The following is a 21,870-nucleotide window of genomic DNA, read 5'->3' on the forward strand; positions in this document are numbered from 1 at the left end:
GTGCATATAGGCTGTAAAGAATGGAATTGTCGTGCAGTCTGTATTTTTTTTAAACGAATACAAAAATAGCTCCACATTTTTTCAATTCAATTGCGTCGCGTAGTCATTGATCGGCTAAAAACATAACTCAAAACTATTTTTTTCTGACTTTGTTCCGCTCTGATGCAGTTTTTAATCAATAGTTTTGATAATAATCAACTTGTATTTTAATGTTCAGTAGATGGATTATGTAGCCCCTAGTCTGCAAAAAAAACAGCGTCGGCGCATGTCATTTGCAAAGCACAAAAAAACTCTTTATATTTATATGGAATGCCGTTTTAAAAAATGCATTGCTTGACAAATATTGTTGTAAACATACAAATAGAGACTCAAAAACATCACATCGTTTTTCCAAACATTGTTCAAACTTAACATATTGCTATTATTTAAAGCCTTACTCATGATGTGCAGAGCGTCCCTCAAAATAACACAATAACACCAAATTTCAGGATGTCACGCAGAAGTATTTGTTAGCGTGTCACCTCACCGTTCAGCGGTGCAGGGTTCGATTCCGACTCCGACCTTCCTGTTGCATGTTCTTTCCGTGCTTGCGTGGATTTCGTCAACGGGTACTCTGGTATCCTCCCTTATTCCAAAAACATGCAGGCCGATTGGCCGCTCCAAGTTGTCTGTAGGTGTGAGTGTGATGGTTGTTTGTCAGTGTGTGCCCTGCAATTGGCAACCAGTTCAGGGTGACCCCCACCTCTTGCCCGTGCCCCGTAGCTGGGATAGGCTCCAGCGCGCCCGCTTCAAATAAAAAAAACAAGATAAAGGATATACTCCACACAAAGAATAGATTTTCATTTCAATTTTTCTTTTACTTAATTTTATTATTGTTAAGAAACAGCCAAATGTTCAGCTTAATGTTATCCTTTTAAGCGTGCTAGAGAAGCCAGATGTTAAATATGACGTATGAAAACGTAAAACTAGATGAAGCATCTCAGTCAAATTCCCACTTGATGCAACGTGAAGAATATGAATGTAATGATCAATATAGTCGCATTTCTTCTTTGTTAAAGAAGTATATGTGCGTAAAAGCTTAGACCTCAACGATTATTGCGTTTTCTGTGTCTCAGCCTGGAAGGTTAGTGTGTGAGCGTGTGTGTGTGTGTGTTTTAAGTGGATTTCAAGTGTTCCTCGGCCTGTTATGTTTCTCGTGCAGTTTGGCGTTTGTGTGTGAGACATGCTTGCGTGCATGACCCCAACAGCATCGCTGGCCGCCCGTGGAGACGCTTGGCTGTGCGCCCCCTGCATGCTACAATTGTCATATTTATGAGCGTGCCATTTTTTTTTCTGCGCTCACAGAATACAGACTGATTCACTCAAGTCATCGATTTTATATGCTGTGCAGTGACGTAAATACATTCTCAAAAGTTTCAAAGAAAGACGAATATTTAATGGTACCGTGCAACCTCAAATGGAATTCTTCTATTCGTAAAAAACAACCAACAAACATATATAAATCATTAAAATGCTATACTCGTAATTTTTTTTTGTATTTGGCTCTATAGATACTGTACATAAGACTTACTAGAATTTTGCTTTAAAGTCCTCGTTGAAGTTACTTGCTTTTAATCACTTGTAAAATAATGTGACTATTTAAATAACAATAACGTCATGTAAATAAATAAAAGACGTATTAAATTACAACCATAAAAAAAACTCTTACCATTACAAAAATGTTCCTACAATCAAGTAATTCAGTACAATAAAATGTAAAACGTACAATAAAAAGTAAACTAAAAGTAGAAATGACAAAAGGTACAAGTGAGAGTAGCTGCCATGGCAATAAGTGCGATAAAAGTACCAAGCAGTGAGTTCTCCTTAAATGACAGTTTTATTTCTGTCACATTCTTGTGGTGAACTGTGCCACACAACTATCCCCAACTCTGTGAAAGTTAACTTTTAGAAAGTTCTTCAGAGTATGAATACCTAAAAAAATGTCAGTGTGTGTATCAAACTAGTTTTAACAGGTTAGTTTGAGTGTGCAAATGTGCAATAGACATAAAATGTGCAGAGTGCTCAGCAAAATAAAAACGTCACAGCAATTAACAAATGAGCTCAAGTCCCATCAATGATAGTTATGTGCCAAAGAGGCCTAAAGGTAAAGTACTTAATTGTGTTGTTGCTTACTACCTGAAAAAGTTATAATCACAGTAAATAATTGTATGGAAAAAACATAATAGGTCCTATAATCTACAGAAAAATACAAAGTAGGGAAGTATCGGAGTGTGCCTTCTTGTAAAGAAACATTACATAAAAGTCTACACTATATATGTGTTCAAATTTATGGAGTCAAAGCAAAATATAAAGTAAGAAATAAATCCTGAAATAAAAATAACTGGAAAAATACTTAAGTTACTTGTCCTTATTTGTACTTCCTTGATATGACCTCCTTTCCTCCTCCCTCCTCTGCAGCCTCTCACAAGTCTTGCCTCTGTGCGCATGCGCTTTTTGGTGCGCAGCTCCCAAAAACGACTCAGAGGGGCGGGGGTGGGGTGGGTTGGGTTGGGGGATAATCGGGTTGAGGTGTCGGACTGAGACAAGCGGACAGGAGGGAGGACAGACCGTTGAGGGAAAAGTGACCAACCTGCACAGTAATCTCCATTCACACGCCTAGAAGAGTTCCAGCTTGTTTGTTCCAAGATGCGGAGAGCACATCAACGATCGTCCTGCTGGTGGCTGGCATCTTTGCTGCTGCCTGTCATCTACTCCTCTTCTTCCTCTTCTTCCTACTCTTCGTCCTCCTTCCCGACGTACCAGAGAGCGGCTGCCGGCGGGTCTCGGCCAGGCTTCCTGGGAAGGACCCTGGTTCTGCTGGACGTCAACACCCGCAGTCCCACCCGAGTGCTTAACGACAACTTTCTCTCCCTACAGCTGGATCCATCGATCATCAGTGACGGCTGGCTGGTCTTCCTCAGGTACTTTTTGTGGAATAGTTCTTATACGAGTTCAAATGGTGTTGGTTTGTGGCGAGGAAAATGAAAACCAAGTGTTCATCAGCTTTATTGCATTTGCACATTGTGTAAAAAAAAAAAAAAAGAAAAAAAAAGAAAAAAAAAAAAAGATAAGATTATCCAAAGATACATTCACAGCTAATCTGGAGAAACTCGTCTAATGTGAAACTTTTTACTAGGTGCAGTATATGAACAGAGCAGCCCAAATGCTCCCCCGTTTTACAGTCTTGTTACTTTATATGAAAAAGAGGTTATGAAACATTTGGAAGTTATTTGACTGTTTATTTTGAACTTGAAAAAAAAAAAATCAACACCAGACAATGAAACACTTATGCATGTTCAAAAAAGCAGCGGGAAAAAGCATGATGAAATCCTCCTCCGTGTATTGTTACATGATAGCGCCACGAGTCATTAATGAACAAACAGTAGCAAAATAGCCGAACAAATAACAAATATTTACAAACTTAATAATTACATTATCTGTTACTCTGCCAACAAACCCATGTAAAAAAAAAAGCGCTCAATAGCTATAGTTAAAAAAACACTCGCCAAACAAATAAACGATTAATAAAGTCGAATTTAAACGGCGGAATTACTTCTTTTATTTGCAATAAAGTCTTTGTCGGTTTGGAGTACAACATGCCAATTTGAACTAGCACAAATTGTCGTTTTAGAAGAAACGAAAACCACAATGTTTAATTGTATTCCCTAATTAATTTTGACAATAATCTTGTGCGCCCCCACAGCTCCAAGCGTCTGGTGACCTTGGCGAGGGGCCTGTCTCCTGCCTTCCTCCGCTTTGGTGGCAAGCGGACCGACTTTCTGCAGTTCAACAACCAGAAGAACCTGGCTAAATACCGAGGGCCCGGGCCCGATTACTACCTAAAAAACTACGATGACGGTAAAAATAAAAACACACTTCAAATTTACGTTGTCACTTTAAAGGAGCGCGCTTTCTCTCGTTTCGCGTTAATTCAACCAGTTTGCCCGTGTAACGCGCATGCTTAAATTCCTCTTTCTCAAAGTTGTGTACTTTTTGCGCACTTCCATTTTCATTGCGCGCATGTGTTGGTATTTTGGGCAGCAGTTTAATTTGCACATGAATTTGTCAATGTTGACTCTAATTTGATTGGATTAAGATGTGAGTGATCGTTAAGCACTGCATGATTTTTATTAAATAGATTACAGCGCCTTTCCTAGTAGTGTCATCTTATGCAAAGTAAATGTAAAAAACATTACGTATCTTTATCACTTAATGGTTAATAATTGTGAAGAAATTTAAAAAGTTTACACTGAGTTGATTTGCAACAATGGTTTTAATATCTGGCTTTATTAAAAGCAAAAGTGATTTGCATATGTGACGCACATTTCAGAGGATGGGCTGTTGGAATCCATCTTTTTTTTGTCCAGTTCTACCTGTACTCGAGCTTATACTGCCACATTCCAAAAACATACATATTAGGTTTACTGACAATAAAATTGCCTAGGTGTGAAAGTGATTGCTTGTCTATTTATGGCCTGAGCGAGTGAGAGTGAAGTCAGCTGGGATACACAACAGCTCAACCATGACACCTAGTTTTTGTAAAGTCCTCCATCCTTCATGAAAAAAAAATTGATGTGAAAGACACAACCCTCCTCCGCTAAAGTCAAACTTTCATTCTTTCCTTGACTGCAGATATCGTGCGTAGTGATATTGCAATGGACAAGCAGAACGGTTGCAAAGTAGCAAGCCACCCAGATATGATGCTACAGCTCCAACGAGAGAAAGCGGCCAGCACACATCTCGTCCTGCTCAAGGAGCAACTGTCCAACATCTACAGCAATGTAACAATAACAGGTAAGAAATCCCACGCTCACTCGAATGTTAGAAAGTATGCCTTGTTCCAGCCACAAACATTACTTCTGTTGATCTAACATGTTGTGGACCTCTATGTATGCGCACGCAAAGGGTTCAAAGCATGCCAAAACTGTCAGCTGTCAGAATGACAAATGCAAAAAATTGAAGAGCAGGAATGTGGGGATGGATAGAGAAGGAGAGGGGGCCGTTTCAGCTCTGGCTAGAAAACACACTGACAGTTACGCCAGTTAGCGTTGACCACAAAACTCTGTAATCCATTTTTTTTGGTGGGCTGCCTTTCTTGTCTGTTTTTATGATTGGCTGCAATGGAAACTGCACAAGATGAGACATTTGTATGCGGAAATGTCTGCCGTCTGTGGAAATATTCGGAAACACGTGTGGTGTTGCATTAATTGCGGAAACTTTCCCTTGGTGTCTCTTTAGGGTTTGTTCAATGCATTTGTGTGAGAGTCTCACGCTCCTGTCCTTTATATTCACTTTGTTCAAATGGAGCAAAAATAAAAGGCAAATATGAAGTGTTACTCAAACGTGAGCATTGACGGCTTCATTCTGAAACATTGACGCAGTGTGGTATGTGATCATGCTAACTTCCCTGCTGTATGTTGCTTTGCTCCATCGCTCAAGCATTGTGTTCTGATTGATTGCACTCGTGTCCTTGGAGACGTGAAACTATGATCGAGTACTAAGACAAAGAGTGGAAGATTTATGCTTTAAAAAAAAAATCCCTTGTATTCATCCAAAGGTAGTTTATTATATTGACAGTAAATGTACTACAGAGCAGTTAAATCAGATCGAGCCCTTCCTCCTATAGGTCACTATAATATATTGCACTAATTAATCAATTGATAGCTTAATAGTTACCCTTTTTTTAATGCTTTGATGAGCTATTTAATTAGCATAAAATTGTTTGCCTATAATTTTCACAACAAAAAACCCTTGACACACCAAATTCATATAGGTTGTCGTATATTATTACAGGTTAGAGTTATTGCACTTATGATTATTCTTTTATTGATTATATTTAAGAAGTGGTTGTAGAGTAACTTATTGTAGACATTTTTTGTAACTGATAAAAGTTACTACAGATTTGATTATGGCAACAGTCACTCTGTAATTATATATTTGGGCCCATTCGATTAAATGGTCAGCCAATTTAATTTGCAGATATTACCACTGTCATAAATCAATTTGATTCTGCCAAATATCAGAATTGGCACGTCCTAAAAAAATCCATAATGCCCTTCGAATTATTAAATCTCTGGGGGGCAAAATATCTAAAGGAGGTCAACCTGCAACATATACTGTGCCGAACCTTTTGACATGCCACTCTACATTAGTGAAGAATTTGAGACAAAATACCTTGAAAATCAATACTGTCATTGTTTTCTTGGGGCTCATGATATTATATGTAGCTTAACTCTGTGTAAGGAGGCTTTAGTCTTAAGACCTCACATCTTTGTGGTGGAAAGAGTAATAAGGGTCGGGGATTAAGGGAGGTGTTTAAAAATGGTCTGGTAACAATCAGTCGAGATCCTGTGTTGGTGTGTGTGTGAGCCTGTTTGTGTGTGTGTGTGAGTGAGCAGGTGTTGTCTTAAAGGTCCATTTTTAACAGTTCTCATTTTCCACTCACCACTGTTTGACTTTTGACCCAGGCTTGTTAGAGGCAGAGCTATCAGTGATGTCATAGACACAGACGCAAACACGTACGGATGCACACACACACACACACACACACACACACACACACACACACACACACACACACACACACACACACACACACACACACACACACACACACACACACACACGCTAGCCAAATAGGCTGAGCCCAGACAAGGTCACGGTCAGTGTCATCTGGTATCTTTTTCCCCAGTCCGCCATCTCACACCTCTTCCCCAATTACCACACATGGGTTTATTGTTATCGCTCCACTGTATATTGTCATTTCATGTGAAAGTCCTTTGTTTATTTGGCTCGCCCGAGAATGAGGTGATCACTCTGTCAACCAGTCACCTCAAAGGCTGCGTTCGTGTGTTTAAGGCTCAAAAGATAACCTCGAGGAATCTGGGAATTTTATGTTCTGTTATTCTCGTCGGCCATCAAGATTTCACCTAAAGGGAATCTCCCAAGAACAGGGGAACCTGTGAACCCAAGGGTTGGGCTTATCTCTAAGACACGTACATAATATATATTTTTCCTAATGATCCTGTTTGAATAATTATGGTTATAAATTAAAAAAATATATATATATTTTGTGGAACGAGTCAGCTTTATATCCAAATGTTCGTGAGAATTAAGCTCCTTTTCTTTTTCTCTCATTCTCAGTCTGATCTCATATCGGCCGTATCATGTGACATGAACGTTTACAGCCTTTAATCAGTCGTTAGGTTTAACTAAACATCTTATAGAGGACATGAGACACCAATACCCGAGTCTCGACGTTTGAACTGACACAGAAGTGCAGCCGTCAACGCTATGAGCTTGATTGCCGAGAGCTGCCGGACTCCTCTAAAGAGGAACATGACAAGAATGACAGTTCAGCTTTAGTGTGCACGTGTGGCGCTGAGCATCTGTGTGAGTTTTGGAAGAGAAACAGTCTTAATTTGTGGTACGTTAAGTTTCTGCAATGTGCGGTATGTGAGAAATGCTTTTTCTACTTTTAGTCGTCATTCCTCTGATTACAAATACATGAAATATTTTGACATACTCTGACAAATGTGCAAGATTTCAAATGATTCCTCCAAGTGACAGGTAAGATTTAACACTAAACGGACATAAAAGCAGGTTAAAAGAAAGTAAGGGGTTGTAAAAAAAACAAAAAAACAAGAAAAGCATTTATTCGAGATGGAAAAGTTAGGGGAATTCAGTGAACATCTGTGAAGGGCTTGAACATATTGTCTTCAGAATGAACTGGCCACTCTCTATGGCCACATGGACAATCATCATTTTTGGTTTTTACGCAGTGCAGTGGCAGCGCTAGAGGAGGTGCCGCGGGGGCACTGGCAAATCTGAGGTAGATCAACCTAGCGGAGTCAGTCCGACCTTCCCGAGATTGTGTTCAATCTTTGGGGCTCCGATATATGAAATGTGATGTTAAGTTTAGCATGTCAAGATGGTGATTACTTCATATTTTGTTTACGCTGTCCACATGGGCCTGCACAGGTCCAGATGTGATTGATTTTTCTTTCTCAAAGAATAGCCATAGTGTTTAAACCACAGAGGGAAGCAATATGTAATTCCACGTGTTTGCAATATGTTGCCAGACAAGTGCCCAGCCACCTGCAAATAAATGCCATTTTAATGGCATGATGCATGGGATGTTTGAAAACATTGTTTGGCCTGACACGCGTACACCACATTTGTCTTCCGAGAACCCATTTTGAGTCCGATTTCACGGAGAAAGTTTTTAATGAATGTACAATATTGAATGTTCCCTTTTCTCGAGAACAATATTAACATATTGTTTTGAGAAGCCAAGCAATGTGCTCACTGTGCACTGACTTCCTAAATTAATTCATGAGGCTTTGCTTTGTTGTTGTTTGTTTGTTTGTTTTTTAATCAGATTTGGATTTGAGAATTTTCAGCCTGCCAAAATAAAGTCCATATATTTCAGTAAACTCCAGCAAATGGTGCTTGCACAAGAGTTTGGCTTGTTTCTTGTCAGGCCACTAGTGTATTCTCCCCTTTAATCGTGTTGTCTTCACTCGGAGCATATGGCTGGTTGGATTGTTCCACCTTCCCAGAGGCCATCTATCACTCTGTGGTGTCCTGCCGGGCTGGAGATTCACAGCCAGCTTTTCACTCCCCAACCAAGAGAGGGAAAAAAAAATTGAAAAAGAAGAAAGGGGAAAAAATGAAAATGGACTCCCATGGCAAGGCAGTCGAGAAAAGACAGTGAAAAGAACATTGGTCATATCGAGACAAATGAAACTATTGTAGTGCATTTTGCAAGGCAGCCAGAGAATGTCATATCTTTCAATTTCAATTTTTAACTTTATACTACATTAAAAAGAAAAGCATAACTGTTATTCTTGTAAACCCAACCATTGTGCCGCACCCTTAACCCCTAATCGCTAAATATGACGATACCTCAGTCGTAGTACTTTCTTGGATTGAGGTGAATTTAATCTCAGTTTTTCGTGTTGATCAAAAACTGATTGTTTTTGCATGAATCTCAAGTTTAGTTGTTCTTAGAAGATTTAGGAAAAAACAAGTGTGAAAGATAAGCGTGGTAAGAATTGTTTGTATTGAGTGACAAGATCCTCATATGTTGAACGGGTTGAGAAGGAACGTGATCAGACAGTCTGCGAGATGAAACGCCTTGAAATTTTATAACGCCATGAGAGTGTAATAAAATTCGCTTCAGTCAGGGGAGTGTAGAACAAAATGCAAAAGGGAAATCAAAATTTCACTTTCTGTGGTATATTGTGAAGTAATGCATTCCCGTATGGAGTTAACAAGACGGCTTGCAGTGGACCCCCCAAAAAACCAAGGATGCAAGCGAAACCTTTTGCCATGAGTGGCTCGAGCTGACACCTCTAAGCAAGAGCAGATGTTTGACTAACTTGACTTGGCTTTGTCTGCTCCGCTGGCAGAGTAGACAAACACTCTTCTTACTGATGAATATAACTGTTGGCTATTAGCTACAGTATTTCATTTAAATCTCATCAATTCATAGTCTGCATGTACATTCGTGCTTGGATGAATGTCCAAAGGAGTTTTAATTTTACCAAACCTTACTAGGTAAATAGGTAGATCAATCTAATTTTTTTTTCTATGGCAATTGTTTGAAATTCCCAAAATGTGTGAAAAGTGCACCTAAAAAAACAAACAAATGGCCATGTCTCAGTAATCGGTTATCTTGCGACCAAAGATGGTCATATAAATGCGTTGACATTAGCTGGCGAGCAGCGTTCATCTGGCTTGAGCCCCAAAGTCTTCCACCCCGCACAGGCCGCTATGTCCTCAGGGTTTGGAACTAATTCCTTTTATACCGCTCGACTTTCTGTAATTGTCCTAATACCATCTGTTGGAAAATTCAAGATTCTTGTATGCTAATTCCGCCTTTCTGTCTGTGCTTCAAAGCTGTTTGCACTCTGTGTGTGTGTGTGTGTGTGTGTGTGTGTGTTTGTCTGTGTGTGTGTGTGTGTGTGTGTGTGCGTGTGTGTGTGTGTGTGTGTGCCTTTGTGTTGATTCAATCTGTCCATTCAAACCTCTAGCGGGAATACAAGCAATATATGCTTTTTTTTCTGTTGTTCCTTTTATGCGTTTGGTTGATATGTGTCATCCAATTAAGGCATTCAATTGAAATATTTAAATATCAATTTATATATGTATATTTGTCTGTGTGTGTTGCATGCATACGTGTGTGAGAGAGTCCCGCCTCCCACAACGGCAAGCCAGTTAATTGACTGAATATTCCATCACACAGTGGACTTGGTCAGTAAATTATAAGACGGCAAAAACAATAAGGTACATATCAGACATCCCGATTCTGGCAGTCTTTCCCTGAAAAAAGTTCACATCACAGCAACACACTATTATTCTTTTGACAGATCGCTATTCGTTCGGCTTTATGTTTGGTCCATTTTTTATCAGCAAATGTGTTGAAAAGTAGTCAGGAGTACATGGGGAAATGTAAAACACATTTATAGTTCATTGATTCCAAATAATGGAACACGTTTAAGAATGTGAAGGAGTAGAAGCAGACAGCTGTGGTCATTTCCGATAAGATGCTACTTTTTTTCAAACAATGATGTGGCTAGTTTTTGGATTTTGATGAGCTACTGAACTTCACGCTGCCAATCCCAAACATACCCTTTATCCTTTGTTTAGCCTTCCATTGTACACGGTCATTAGATTGAGCTCTTGAAACAGTTCCTTTGGAGATTCCACTATAATTACACAAAGGTCAAACTATTACAATATTCCTTATTAAAGTCCCAGTGAACTGAAATGTTCCAAATGATTATACACAGCAGAGTTTTTCCCGTAAGTTCGGCGGAACTGACAAAAGTAATTTGTTGAATGCGTACCATTAGGAAGTCATATTTACTGAAATCAAAATATTCAGCTATTTGAATCACAACATCCAAGCAGGCCAAGTTGCATTTTCAAATAGTGAGTCTTATTTAATAGCAGCCTTGCAATTCATCCATTGAATTTGTGGCTTTCATTTGTTAGAGCTTCTGCTTGAATCGCTTTGCAGAATGTCATGATAGCCTCTCACAGCTGCCACTTGGACGTGAACTGTTTCCCGTCCTCGTAGATCTTTTGCTTGACGAGTTATGTACAGGCTTGACGTCAGGAGAGGAGGGGAAGCCCACACCATGAGCTCTCTCCTTTTATGCTCATCAGAGATATCCCATGCAGCATGAAATTGTTCACTGATGAGTGGCAAGCAACCATGGAAGGTCCAGATTAGAACCGGGAGAAACTCGTCAGGAGCACATGAGGAGTACGTTGCTCCAGAGTTTTATTTGTTAAGGTGTATGGTTGGAAAAAGTCCCAATTTCTTTCTTCAAGAACATCTGGCTAGAACATCCTTCAAAGTGCTGGGCTAAATCCCAGTTTTGTCATTATGACTTGCTAGGGAAGTAGAACTTGGGAGTGAAGAGTTATGAGAGGCTCGGTTGAAGCAGGTGCCCCCTGTTGTGTTGGTCCGGTACCTGCCTGACCTTTGACACGATTTACTTTTATGCCTGGTCTGTTTCTACGAGCACAGAATGATTGAGTAGCACTTGTGTAATGTTTCAAACTTACTCTGTTATTTCATTTTATATTGAAGTGTATTGATAGGGATCAAACATTCGAATAAATACTATTGTTGTCACAATACCAAACTTTTGACTTTGATAGATTACTCACAGTGATGTATTAAATTCTGTATTTGTTTAATTCTGCTCAACAGCCCCGCAAAGTACAGCAATAAATTATTTATTATCCTTTTTCTCAACTACACGGATACTGTGGTTAGTATCTAAAGGCTTACTGGAGGGTCATCAATTGGTGGCCCGTGGGCTGAATCTGGCTCGCCAAATGGCCCAATTCGGCCCGCAAAAATATAAAAACAGTAAACATAAAATAATAATGTTTTACCAAAATGTGTATTTAATTTTCATTTGAGGGTCCCGCCCTTAAGGTGACATGTCAAGAAAAATTCTGGCCCTCTGACAAATATAATAGGTGACCCCTGGCTTATGTTTTTAATTGGTAACAAAACCAAAAACATCCCATTCCAGCAGCAAGTGGTTCTCATCCCACTTGAGTCCAAATCACTTAAAGGCAGCACATTTTATATTTTCCAAGTCTCTGTGTTTGATTTAAATGTCAAGGGCAGAGTATGTTAACATACCACATTGTTTAGGTCATGCGTCCTGCATCGTCTCATGCTGGGCACACCGAAGAGGTACAAACTCAAAGTATGGTCCCTGCAAATTTAAAAATCAAGATGATTTCGCTTACTTAAAAGCACACACGCTCACAGTCGATCACCGTTAGAAAAATGAAAAACATGTGCTTACCTTATATCTGGCATTCTTTTAATATACAGAAGTGGTTTGACCTGATTGGTTTGACTGGAATGGAGTTTTGCTGTTTGAAGGAAGAGTCCATGCTGTTAGCAATATGCTTGTGGAGTCATATGGAACTATATTGGAAGCACATTTTGCCCTCTGCGCTACTCTCAACACGTGGTGTCACGTTAATATAATCTCATGTCTTGTGATGCAACGCCTGAATATTACTGAACATCGTTTGATGAATAATCACATGACATCTTTGTAGACATGCTGCTGGATCATCTTGTTAAACATCGCTTTGTGCTATTACCTTGCTCGGTGAATGCCTTCCACTTCTGGAGTCAGCTTGCACCTCTTGCAACCAGTTAAAAACATCTGAGCGTGACATCGTCTTATCTTTGTGTGCGTCTACACGTATTGGCCACAACACTTACTTGCATTTTACATTGCTACCATTTTCAGCGGCAAATTCAATGCGAGCCCCTTTTCCGCTTCTTTCTTTGACACATTTTTAAGCGAGCGATGGCTCACGTGGGTGGCATTGAATAATTGATTGTTTATTCCAATGGCAGTGCCTCTGCGCGAGTGAGCCTTTGAGGATATTTATAGAAGTTTAGCAATGAGGTATAACATTGACTGCTCAAAGTGGATTCTCTGCTTCACACGACTGGCCTTTCTATCAGATAGACAGCGTGACATGATCCAGACCCCGCTCGCCGCCGCACACCGCACGCACACGCATGCAGCTTTCCGTGTTTGTCCTGCTTCTACAGGCTTTCACTAATTGTCGTAAAACTTTGCTAAGTGACAACATCGCATGATCTCAGACAGGCCTTTATTGTGAGACAGGAATGTGCAATAATAGTTTGGACACCGATTTCAAAGCGAGCGAATGATTAACGATGTTACTGAATGTAATTGAGTCTCATTTGTTACTGCCGACATAAAAAAATGTCACTTTTGTGTTAGCGGGATTAAGTGCTTGTGTCTGTGTTTGTGGAACACTTCATCATTTGTATGACTTTGTCCTCGAAGACGGATCCACTTTGGCTTTGCCATTTATCATCGAGTCAAGTATTTCTCAACATTATCAGCTTACTAACTCACAGACGCTGAGCTGTGTCTATGCACATGTGCACAAATTTACTCTTTTCTGACCAAGAACACATATTTGTAGCTTGAGGGCTCTCAAGTGTATGCATGTGAGAACTTTCATGTTGGCCCCAAGTGAGGGTGGAGTGCTCCAGCATTGTTTTCACTTTGCAACAGAGCAAACGATGCCCTGCTCTTGGCAGGCGACAAATGAGAGCTCCACTTCACTGGCCAGTAACATTATCCCTTGTCTTCAGGCTAATATCTGTTGTTTATCTGCTCAGCCCAAATAGAAACGATACCAAACTTTCACCAACAGTCTAACCAAGGATTAACGGCCATTAAAAACGGTAGCCCGTTCCCAGGGAATCGGGTTAGTCTTTGTCCCATTTACTTATGCTCCCGACATTCTTAGAAAAGTCCAGTGAGGATTTTGAACACAAAAAGAACTTTTTGGACAATTGCTTTGTTGCTTGACATTTGCGCGCCTCTGTAACACATACACTGTGCACATTGCTAAGTGCAGTGTGAAAAGGACTTAAAGTGAACTCATTCAGCTTTTATATACCACAAGGTGGTGTTTTGAATTATGAACACAATTTTGTTCACTCATAATGATTTAGATCCTTCTACTGTATTTTCCCCTTGGAATTACTTGAACTAAATGGCATTAAAAGCGTTCCAACTTGTAGATGTCCAAGTCACATTTTTGAATGAAAATCTTTAAGTTAATGGTTGCCTGTTTGGGAGTCAGAAAAACTGTGCCAGGCCTTTACGTTACTATAGCACATTCAATTGATGCTTCTTTGTGGGTCTTACTGCCTTCACTATTCGTCATCTTAACTAAAAAAACATGCTTTGTTGATTTGAGATCAAACCATTTACTTGGCAATTGAACAATGTTAAAAATCCTGCAGTTACCATGATTGCAAAAGTAATGTTGCCACTTGGCTTTGGTTTTTAATAGAATAGAATCAAAAATAATTTGATTTTATTGGTCCCAAATGGTGAAATACTAGTTCAGAGCAGCATATTACTTGTCTTAGAAAAAAATTCAGTGTATAAATCTTTAGCACACCAATAAATGTGCAACTTACGCCAATGATATTTAATGATGGATAAAATTGGATTACAGCAGCATATGTTTTCCTTTTGTTATAGTACCTCATTTTTACATTGTTTGCCAGTTAAAAATATCAATCATGTTTTCATGTAGGGAAAAGGTGTTTTGAAATTGCAAATAAGAGGTGATCAGATTGTGTTTGACATTAGACGTATGCTTTATTTCTACATTCTACTTGTGCTCGGTGCACACTGAAAGCGAAGATTCATGATGCACGTTCAAAATATTATTTTCATAAAAGCAGCAGCCTGGAAAAGATCCCTGGCAACCCAATGCGCTATGCTTTTGTCTTCATTCCGCAATTTGGCGGGTTCAGCTCGTGTGGAACCCTCTGTCGAAAGCAACATGTAATCAGAAACAGACTAGTCAAGAGAGTGGGTCATAAGTCAAGGTAATATTTATATTATTATAACAACTCAAGCAGATCACATTTCAAAACAAGAGTATGTACGTAACCCCCTATATTGCACAGAGAGCAACCTCATTTTGCACTGTCAGCATATACAACACTTTTGGCATCGTCATCGAGAAAGACGTTTGATCTTCATATGAACAAATTTGCATTCCATTCAGTCAATGTGATAAAATAAAATAAAAATCGGATTGTTTGCTTTAGTACAATGGATTCATAAAAAGAATCAAAGTTACAACTGCTTTGTGGTTTTCTCCCAGCCAGATCTTTAGACAAATTGTACAACTTTGCCGATTGTGCTGGTCTGCACCTGATCCTGGGCCTCAACGCACTGCATAGAAATCCCGACAACTCCTGGAACACTTCTTCCACGCTCACTCTCCTCAAGTACAGCGCTGGCAAGAAATACAACATCTCCTGGGAGTTGGGCAACGGTCAGTACATCGATTTAGAAATATGACGGTCCAAGATGTGGTATTCTTGTCGTAGTCTGCCCTCGAGACAGGCGTGCAAATCCCACTAGTGGTGACGGTGGCTTTTACAAATTTATCCATTGTGCGAAAAAAAATAAAGCGCTGACATTATGAGCACAAATCATCATATGCTGGTTTTAGAACTTCCAAATCATTACCAGACACCAAATAAAAATTCTCGTGCTTATTTGAAAGTCACACCAACATTATGTTTTCCCTTGCTTTTAAAAAACTGGACTAGTATACTGATCAAATTTTCACAAATATGCCAAATATTTCCTTATAAACAAAATATTTGGAATATCTATAAAGACATTCTCAACAACGAAATTTCAAATAGTAGAAGTAACTTCAGCTGCTCTCATTTTTCCCAATGGGATATTCAGGCTATTGAAATCAACGATACTACTGAGAAAAATCTGCGGCAAAAAATGATTAAAGTGATTTTTAAACATGTTAGCCCAGTATTTCAGGGGTTAATTGTAAGTTCACGCAAGGAATGTGGAAAACCTGCCAGTCCTCATCTCTGCTTCACACATAAGTTGAGAAACTGCAGTGGACTCAACCCCCCTCTTAAAGCATAAATTGAAATGTAATGTAAAAAATTCAAACATGGAGTAGAACGTGGCTGCTACCCAATTGGCGGCCGCTGCATAAACAATCTAGACATTTTCTCTCTCTGCTATAAATGACCTTGCTTACTTCTTGGTGATCTATATATTTTTTTTCTCTGAGCAACATCATGTCACACAAAAAAAACCCACAACAGACGTTCTGACCTTTCTGTAATGAACAATTGTACCACACTTAAGGTATTTTTTTTTCCTTCTATCTTATTTTCATCTACCATAAAAGTCCCACTTGACCCTTTTTCTGTTATCCTTAGCAGTTGACTGAAGACCGTGCAGATTCCGTTGATTTGACCATGTCCAATCTTTCAGTGAAGACTTGTACCGTGGCGAAAGGAGCTGTTAAAAATAGATTAGACAGATTGTGCGCATCCACTGAACATTTATGGAGTGGAATTGCCAAGGCTGTTGCTCGTAAAACTGTCGCAACCCAAACTCGTAAACAACAGATAAATATATAGACACTAGACAGATAATAATGCTCTCATCCAACTTTAAACAACACGTCTCTTGTCTTTTGGGTCAAACCAGTGCACTCATTGTGTTTGTTTGCTCATGACATTGAGTTCATCTGTCCACTTGTAATGAATTGTTTCTTGTCCTAAGAATGCAAGGACAATAATGTACACTTTGGTGTTAACTTTGACCCATCTCCTCCCAGAACCCAATGCGTACCGCAGCATGGTGAGCCGTGCCGTCAACAGCACCCAGCTGGCTCAGGACTACACTCAGCTGCGGACCCTCCTGCAATCTGTTCGCTACTATAACCGAGCTCACCTTTATGGCCCTAATGCAGGAAGACCCCGAAGGAATGCCATTCTACTTTTGGACGGGTCAGTCAAGATTACGTATGGTCTCGATACAGTTGCACATTGCACTCGCACACATTTAGTGTTGAGGGTCCGTTTAAGTGTCTCAGCCCCAAGTTATATCATGTCAGCCTAAATGAGGTGTCACCCGATTTACAGCGTGTCGACACAACTTCTCACCTGCCGGTTGCTATGACAGTTTAAGTCAGACCTGCAGGATTATCTAACAATGCTTGGTTATTGATTCAAATTTATACTGTGCCTGTATATGTATTTGATCATTTTACTCAAAAGACAAAAGTAAATAAGGCAAACTAGACTGCTTTACGATGTAGCATTAAAAAAAGGAACAGTCTGTTTTCAACAAAGCTCTCAGCACATTTGATTTATTAGTCTCCTGTCAGTCTCAATAACTGGGTATTGAAAAGCTTTTTTATTTTTTTTTATTTTTTTTTATAACAAATCTGTGAACGTAGTATATAATGGCACAAAAAATGAAGACACTCAAAAACTTTTTTTCAACACTTGTATAGTTTCAAGGTATTAAGATACAAAACTTTAATGTTTAAAAAGAAAGATGTTTTTTTTTTTTAGATGTTTAGAAAAGCTTCCTATTCTACAATGACAGTATTCTTAAATGCATTCATTCTTTTCTCAGTTAATCCTGGATGCATATATCATTGAATTGCGGTTTGCCCTCTATTGTAGGACCGCTATTTTCCAATACACTTAAATGGCAACACATTGTTGTGTCTAATCCATTGGCAAACCTTTATTATCCTCCTTTCAAATCCAATTATATTAGCAGGCTTTGTTGTTTCAAAGTCCGTCAAAGATATAAAAAAGGTTGTAGCTTTTATCAAACTTTTCCCATAAATAAACAATCAACATTTTAAGTTTTTGCAGGATAAGTATTTAGACAATGTTGTTCCCATAATGCTGGAATAATAACGCAAATGACATCAAAAGCACACTGGCTAGTCTATTATGGTCACCAGTGCTGTGGCTGGATGGAAAAACATCCCAGCTGTGATCAGTCATTGAAGAGCTTTCTAACGACTGAGTGGAAGGATTGTGTCGTGTTTCGCTTTAACTTGCATTATTAAATAAGCAATTGGAACCGCAATAGAACCCATAAAGTTAAACGGCCTCTGTTCGAGCCGTAATAAAATCATGCGTGCAGATAAACACAGGAAGAGTTTAATGTCTGCGCATATCTCGGCCTGAATCTGTCTCTTCTCTACAGCCACCCGCAATTTTGACAGGTATTTGGAAGAGACCAATTTGATCCGAGCCTCCCTTCGCTCGAGCTGCTTAGATCAGCGAGGACATTAAGAGCAGCAGCTGTTTGTTTCTGACAGGTTAAATTTACTCACAAATAAAAAACTGTGCATTTGAGCGACGGGTAAGCGGTTGGGTTTAGGAAGGATGTGGATAATTAAGATGAGAACCGGAGGAGTACCAGATCCAAAAAGGGCGGGGAGTCTTTGAGTCTTGTGTGTCACGTTTAACGACGAGGAGATTCTTGTGTGTTTGACACTCTTACGAGGGCCGTTTTGGTGTCGGAACGCTAAACGTTTGATTTAGACTGTGAGCTGCTAACACTCCAAATGGCCCAACTGGACAGACTAAACAAGCCAGGGTGGCGAAAGTTTGTGATTTTTAGAAATACACATTTAAGCATGTCTGACAAGTTGTTACGCCCCAACTATGGAACTGTTAGTGTCAGGTACAAGGTGACTGCAAACACTCACTTGGAAAGGACCAAGTGTGGGAGAATTTACAACTTATAATGGACCCTTTAGGGTGTGGGGACACATTCTTTTTTATCATAAGTTATGAGATACATTTGAGATGAATGTTTTAGAGAAGGTCCTCTGAGGTTTTATTAGGGCCCCGTGCACACTTTTAGAAATTCGCAGCATTTCAGCCTTGGTTTTTTTTGTTTATTTTTAAACAAATCCATTTGTTGGACTTCTGAATATTTAAAAAAAATGAAAAAACATTGTGCCAATGTATATCTTGATAGTAAGTATGTATGAGATGTTGTAGACTTGACCTCCCTAAAATCAGCACATTGATATCCCTGCTTTTGAAATTTAAGTGTTTGTTATTGATGCAAGTGCCACCTAGATTTAACAGTATAGAAAATGGATAGATAGCATTATTTTGAACTAAAATTAGATTTTTGAACTTAACCAATTTAAGGAAAAAACACATTAGGGAGTACAAAAGCTGAATTTGCCATTTTCTCTTGTTTCATTTATTTACGGATGACTGTGCCAATCACAACAGTGCTCAATATCATAAATGTTGTGGACATTAAACAATAACGTAAAATAAACACCAGCCAAATAGTGGCAGCACCCCCTCACATAAATAAATTTATGTTTGTGTCCCTTGGTAGACACGTTAAAGTTCCCGGAAGCAATTGAATGTTTTAAAGGATCCTAAATTGCAAATGTCCTTAAGTGTTCTGCACTTTTTGGGTTGGTTTTTTTTATTGCACTTGCACAGAAGGTTTTCCATGGTGCGAATCAGCATGACACATTTTAATTAGGTTCCCTTCAGATTAGTTGTACTTAATTTGTTTTTCTTCTCATTCTCAGATTTATGAAAAATGCTGGCTCCGTCGTTGACGCAGTTACGTGGCAACAGTAGGTATTTTACCCCCTTTTTCCTCTTTCGACTTGTTAAAATATCTGCAATTGGATTTTCCCAAATGAATGCTTATATCATCCTGACACATAATCAAATCCATTGTGGTAAGAATCTCACAGACACGATAAACAACAATATGTAATCACGCACAAGTTGTCTGTGTTGGAGGATATGTGGGTAACAATTCATGAAATATAGTTTAGTAAATGTAAAACAAAAAAAAATAAAAATGCTCCCACCCCCATAAAAAAAAATCTTACCTAAACAAGAAGTTGTAATGTAGTAGCCAGAAATAATACTGAGAGATTGAAGCGCATAACAAAGAACTGGGAGTATTGTGGGGATGGAAAAGCAAAAAAAACCAACAAAAAAACTCATAGTTTGTGTTAAATTAATAACACTTGTCATTTGTGTATTGCACATATTCTAGGAATGCATACAAATTTATCAAACACACACCCCTTTGCGCACGTGTGTACCTTGCGTGAATGTACGGTCGGTGAGGTGAAGGTCAGGTCTAATTAGAAGAAACGGAAGGAGGAAGGGCTTGTCAGTAGGGCCTAGAAAAACACCACCCACACTGTTAAAATCAAACCATATGTTGCAGCTCATTCTCCCTGTCAATTAGCCAGTTTTATACGAGAGCTCCAGATTCCAGTCTGACCAGCGAGCATGACAGAAATTCTCATGTCACAAAGAAGAACTCAACTAATAAAGTTGGAGCCCACTCATTAGCACGTCTGCAATGCGCGTTTCACTGCAAGTGCAGCTGTTGTGACTTTGTTTGTACAGATTTCAAACGCTGTCGTCAGTAGATAGGTCTTTTGTCCATGTGTGGCTTAGAGTTTTCATATATTGACAGTTTAACATTTGAAGCAATATGTCCGTCTGGCAGGTTTTGTGTTTTGTTGAACGTATGAGTCTTTTGCAGCGATTAGAGTATTCCCAACTGTTTTCACTCCAATTTAGATGCGTTGGGTTAATTTGAATAAAAACAAACAAAGAACAACCCCAAAAAAAGGGGCTTTCATTTTGAGGAATAAAATGACTCAGTTGTCAAAAAGAATTCAATTATTTTTCTTTCATTTATTTATTTATCATTATTTATTTTCACTTGTCAAAAAGCATTAAATTCTTTTGAGGGTTGGGGCGCTATTTCTCTTTGTGTTTGGACAAAAAGGACATTGTATATTTTTCCATTTTTACCAAAACTGAGTTTTTTTATTCCTCCAAATTATCATTTTATAACATTCAGACAATTTTGATCAAAATGTATTGCAATTAACAAAACAACAAAATTAGCAATTGCAACAATGAAGGTGGATGGAAGCCACAGTTAGAAGACAGTCTATTTGCTATAAAAACCAAAAACAATACACAAGGTAGAGGAGCAAAACAGAAAAATGGAAAAATGGAAAACAAAGGCGGCTATCTGCGTCTCGAGTCCCCCGCGTAACTAGCCCACTGATGACCACCAGCAGGTGCGATGCGGGAGAGCAAACAGGAGAACCGAGTAAAATTCCACACAGGAGCAAGCAAACAAAACAGGATATGACATTTATAGCCCTTTAAAACATCATCCAGAGGGCAGAACAAACTCCCAATCAGTGGACAACTTCCAGTCAGGCCCTCTGACCTTGCAATAGACTTGACTGCTACTTTGCCGTCTGGGCTTGTGAAAATATGAGCAAAATAAGCAAATGGGACAAATTTGCTTCCTATTTGCTATGTAGTGGCCCCTGAACAGCCCACTTAATGTGAACTCTAATTGCAAGCAGCAGTGCATCATTGGTGCAGAGGCCCCTTTTTCCCCCTTTTTTATGTAATCCCAAGGAAACAAATCGAGTATCGACAAATCAAAACAGCTGTTGGCCAAAAAATAAGCAACATCAACCTAATCGAAATAAATCCATACACCATTGTTTTAAATAACATCGGCTTTACCCATTCTTACTTCCCAAATGACATTTGTTATCCATTTTCTCTTTTTTTCGTCAATGACTTTAACAGGTTTACTATAGTTTATTTGAAAATGAGATTTAAAAAAAAATATAGGTTCCCCCGAGTCTGAAAAGTGCAGCAAAAAAAGAAGGTATGAAAGCTTTTTTTTTATTACATACTGTAAGTCAAAACGACTTCAAGCAAAAGTTATGTTTTGCTTTGGTCGTTTGAAAAAATATATAATTTAACATTTTCAAAATAATGTTTTAAAACACTACACACATGAGCATTGGGGAACTTTCCCCACCCATCGAGGGGCCGTTTTCTGTTTTTGCAAGTCGACCCGGGGCCAT

General features: G+C 39.0%; 1 protein-coding gene across 1 annotated transcript in view; it reads left to right on the forward strand.

Annotated features, from left to right (window-relative positions):
- Nucleotides 1–2,567: 2,567 nt before the first annotated feature.
- hpse2 (heparanase 2) overlaps nucleotides 2,568–21,870 on the forward strand; it is a 30,385-nt gene continuing 11,082 nt past the window's right edge. The window contains exons 1-6 of the mRNA XM_085921558.1: nucleotides 2,568–2,960; nucleotides 3,743–3,897; nucleotides 4,672–4,833; nucleotides 15,265–15,438; nucleotides 16,768–16,939; nucleotides 19,525–19,572. Of these exons, the coding sequence (XP_085777684.1) occupies nucleotides 2,686–2,960; nucleotides 3,743–3,897; nucleotides 4,672–4,833; nucleotides 15,265–15,438; nucleotides 16,768–16,939; nucleotides 19,525–19,572 (986 nt within the window). The 5' untranslated portion in view covers nucleotides 2,568–2,685. The remainder of the gene's footprint in view (nucleotides 2,961–3,742; nucleotides 3,898–4,671; nucleotides 4,834–15,264; nucleotides 15,439–16,767; nucleotides 16,940–19,524; nucleotides 19,573–21,870) is intronic.

The sequence above is a fragment of the Syngnathus leptorhynchus genome, chromosome 10, assembly GCF_054491065.1.
Source record: "Syngnathus leptorhynchus isolate UIUO chromosome 10, UIUO_Slep, whole genome shotgun sequence".
Lineage (NCBI taxonomy): Eukaryota > Metazoa > Chordata > Actinopteri > Syngnathiformes > Syngnathidae > Syngnathus > Syngnathus leptorhynchus.